This window comes from Geospiza fortis, unplaced genomic scaffold (assembly GCF_000277835.1).
Source record: "Geospiza fortis unplaced genomic scaffold, GeoFor_1.0 scaffold96, whole genome shotgun sequence".
NCBI lineage: Eukaryota > Metazoa > Chordata > Aves > Passeriformes > Thraupidae > Geospiza > Geospiza fortis.
Window position 1 is genome coordinate 78,196 of NW_005054454.1, and position 2,546 is coordinate 80,741.

The 2,546-nt window shown below is 63.6% G+C and overlaps 1 protein-coding gene across 2 annotated transcripts in view; it reads left to right on the top strand.

Annotated features, from left to right (window-relative positions):
• PGAP2 (post-GPI attachment to proteins 2) overlaps positions 1 to 1,978 on the top strand; it is a 14,110-nt gene extending 12,132 nt beyond the window's left edge. For both annotated transcript variants that reach the window (XM_005427778.2, XM_031062635.1), the window contains exons 4-5: positions 58 to 166; positions 653 to 1,978. In XM_005427778.2, the coding sequence (XP_005427835.1) occupies positions 58 to 166; positions 653 to 783 (240 nt within the window). In that variant the 3' untranslated portion in view covers positions 784 to 1,978. The remainder of the gene's footprint in view (positions 1 to 57; positions 167 to 652) is intronic.
• Positions 1,979 to 2,546: the final 568 nt, after the last annotated feature.

The following is a 2,546-nucleotide window of genomic DNA, read 5'->3' on the forward strand; positions in this document are numbered from 1 at the left end:
GCGTGGCATGGCATGGGGTGGCTGCTCTGGCATCAGCCAGCCCTTGGCCTCTTCCAGGAGCGCAAGTCGTACAAGTGGAAGCAGCTGCTCTTCTTCTTCACCTTCATCACGTTTGCATTCGCCGTGTGCGTTTACTTCCACCACAACTGGTACTGCGGCCCTGGAGGTGAGGGGGCTGCCGGGGGGCGCGTGGGGAAGGGGCTGGGTGGTCCCAGAGTCACTGAATCACAGGATCCTTAAGGTTGGAAGGGATCCCTTGGATCAGCAAGTCCCAGCTGTGCCCAATGCCCGCCTTGTCCCCAGCTCAGAGCACTGAGTGCCACCTCCAGGCCTTCCTTGGACACTTGCAGGGATGGGCACTCCAGACCTCTCTGGGAAGCTTCTTCCAATGCCTGACCACCCCACCTATGAGAAAATTCTCCTGATGTCCAAGAATTCCTCCTGATATCTGACATCCTCCTAATGTGACACCTTGCCTTCCAAATCCCAGCCCAGGGATGCTCTAGGTGCCCAGCCACGCTCCTTCCCTGGTGGGGTCCAACCCCCAGCCCCTGCTCTGCTGTCCCAAACAGACACAGGGCCCAGAGACCCCCCAGCTCCCAGGGCAGATGCAGCTGCGGGTCCCCCTCACCTGCTGTGTTTCCTCCCCCAGTGTACACTGTCTTCGCCTTCCTGGAGTACCTGGTTGTCCTCTCCAACATGGCCTTCCACATGACTGCCTTCTGGGACTTCGGCAACAAGGAGCTGGTGGTGAGCTCCCTGCTGGAGGACAAGCACTTCTAGCCAGCCCCGTGCTGGGGGCTCCTCTTCCTGTGCTGCCTGGAGGGGGGCTGGCTGTTTGCTGTGGAGCTGCTGCGAGGATCCTGCCGAGGTCCCTGAGTGTCTGTCCCTCCTGCCCCTGCAGCTCTGCTCCAGGGGAGCTCTGGGCTCTTCCAAGGACTCCCTGTCCTGGCTCCCTCCAGCTCCAGGAGGGCAGGACAGAGGAGGAACAGGGACCTGCTGCCTGTTGTTTGGAGAATGCTCCAGGGAGAGCAGGGTGCTGCTCCTGGCATCGGGGCATGGGGGTCCAGCCCTGCCCTGCCCTTTCTTGGCCTGGGGGGTCTCACGGTTCCTCCTCCAGGCTGGGGGTCTTGGGGCAAGTCCTCAAAAAGGGCTGGTGGCCCTTTGGGCTGGCTTCAGGCGCTGGTGGCTGAATGGACTGGGGCAGGGTCCTGGCCCATGTGTGCCTGAGTGCCCAGGAGGGGAGGGGGAAGGTGCTGGGCCATGCAGGGACTGCCTGGAGCAGGGTGGGAGCACACAGGGCAGAGCAGGTGCTGGGAGCATCCACATCTCACTCCTGCCCTTCCCAGAAGCCCCCCAGCAGCACAGGCTGTGCCAGGGGTGCTGTGCCCGTTCCAACCCAGTTTGAGGAGGAAGGCTGAGTGTGCTGGTGCTGGAGGTCTTTGTCCCAGTGTCCCCATGGCTTCCCCTGTGCTGTGGGGCTGGAGCTGGGAACTGCTGGGGGTCAGCAGTGTCCCCAGTGTGCAGCTGTGGCTGCCAGGGCCCCGGGGACATGGCTGGATGGCAGATGTGGGCTGACAGTGTCCCCAAGCTGCTCCTGCAATGCTGCTGGAAGGGGCACCTGGAGCTGTCTTGATTTTTGGGAGGTCTGCACTTGCCAGGGCTCGTGCCACCCCACGCTTGGCCAGGAAGGAGCGGTGTGGGTCCCTCCCTGCCCTTCACCTGAGCACAGCCACCACCGAGCGTCCCCCGGGATGTCCCAGGGCTCATCCCAGGGCTGGGCAGAGCCTCCTCCAGCGGGAGCTGCAGGGCCCTGGCAGAGCCGGGGCTGAGCTGGCTTTGGGCAGGTCCTGCTGCACGTGTCCATCGTCAGTGTCCCCATCCATGGGCTCCATCCGTGTCCCTGCATGCGTGTGGCGCGCTGCCCCCGCGGCGCCTTGGCTTTGAGGTGGAAATAAAGCACTAAGTATTTTGGTGAGCTCTCGGCAGCCTCCACAGCATTTCCACCTGGCATGGCCCTGGCACGGCCCTGGCACAGCCCTGGAACAGCCAGCAGGTCCAGACCAGCACCATGGGCATGGTGGAATGGGGTGCAGGATACGGACTCTGGGCTACGGGGCTGGAGTGTGGGATGTGGATCCTGGGTGGTGGAGCTGGGGTGCAAGATGTGACCACTGGGACCTGGGGTGTGGGGTGTGGGTCCTTGCAACTGGGGCTCAGGATGCAGATCCCTGCAGGATCTGCTGTGGATCGCTGGGGTGTGGAATGTGAATCCTGGGTGCTGGGGTGTGGAATGTGAATCCTGGGTGCTGGGGTGTGAGGTGTGGATCGCTGGAGTGTGGGCTCTGGATCCTGGCTCCTGGGGCTGTGGTGTGGGACGTGTCCCCGGGTGCCGGATGAAGCCCGGGAAGGCTCAGCAAAGCTGGGAAATAGCCAGGAGCCGGGCTGGAGGCAGGGGACAGAGCCCAGCCCGCAGCTGGCGGCCCCGCTCCCCGCCCAGCTCCTGGGGCCGCTCACTTGGCTGCAGCTCCTGCACATCTTATGGA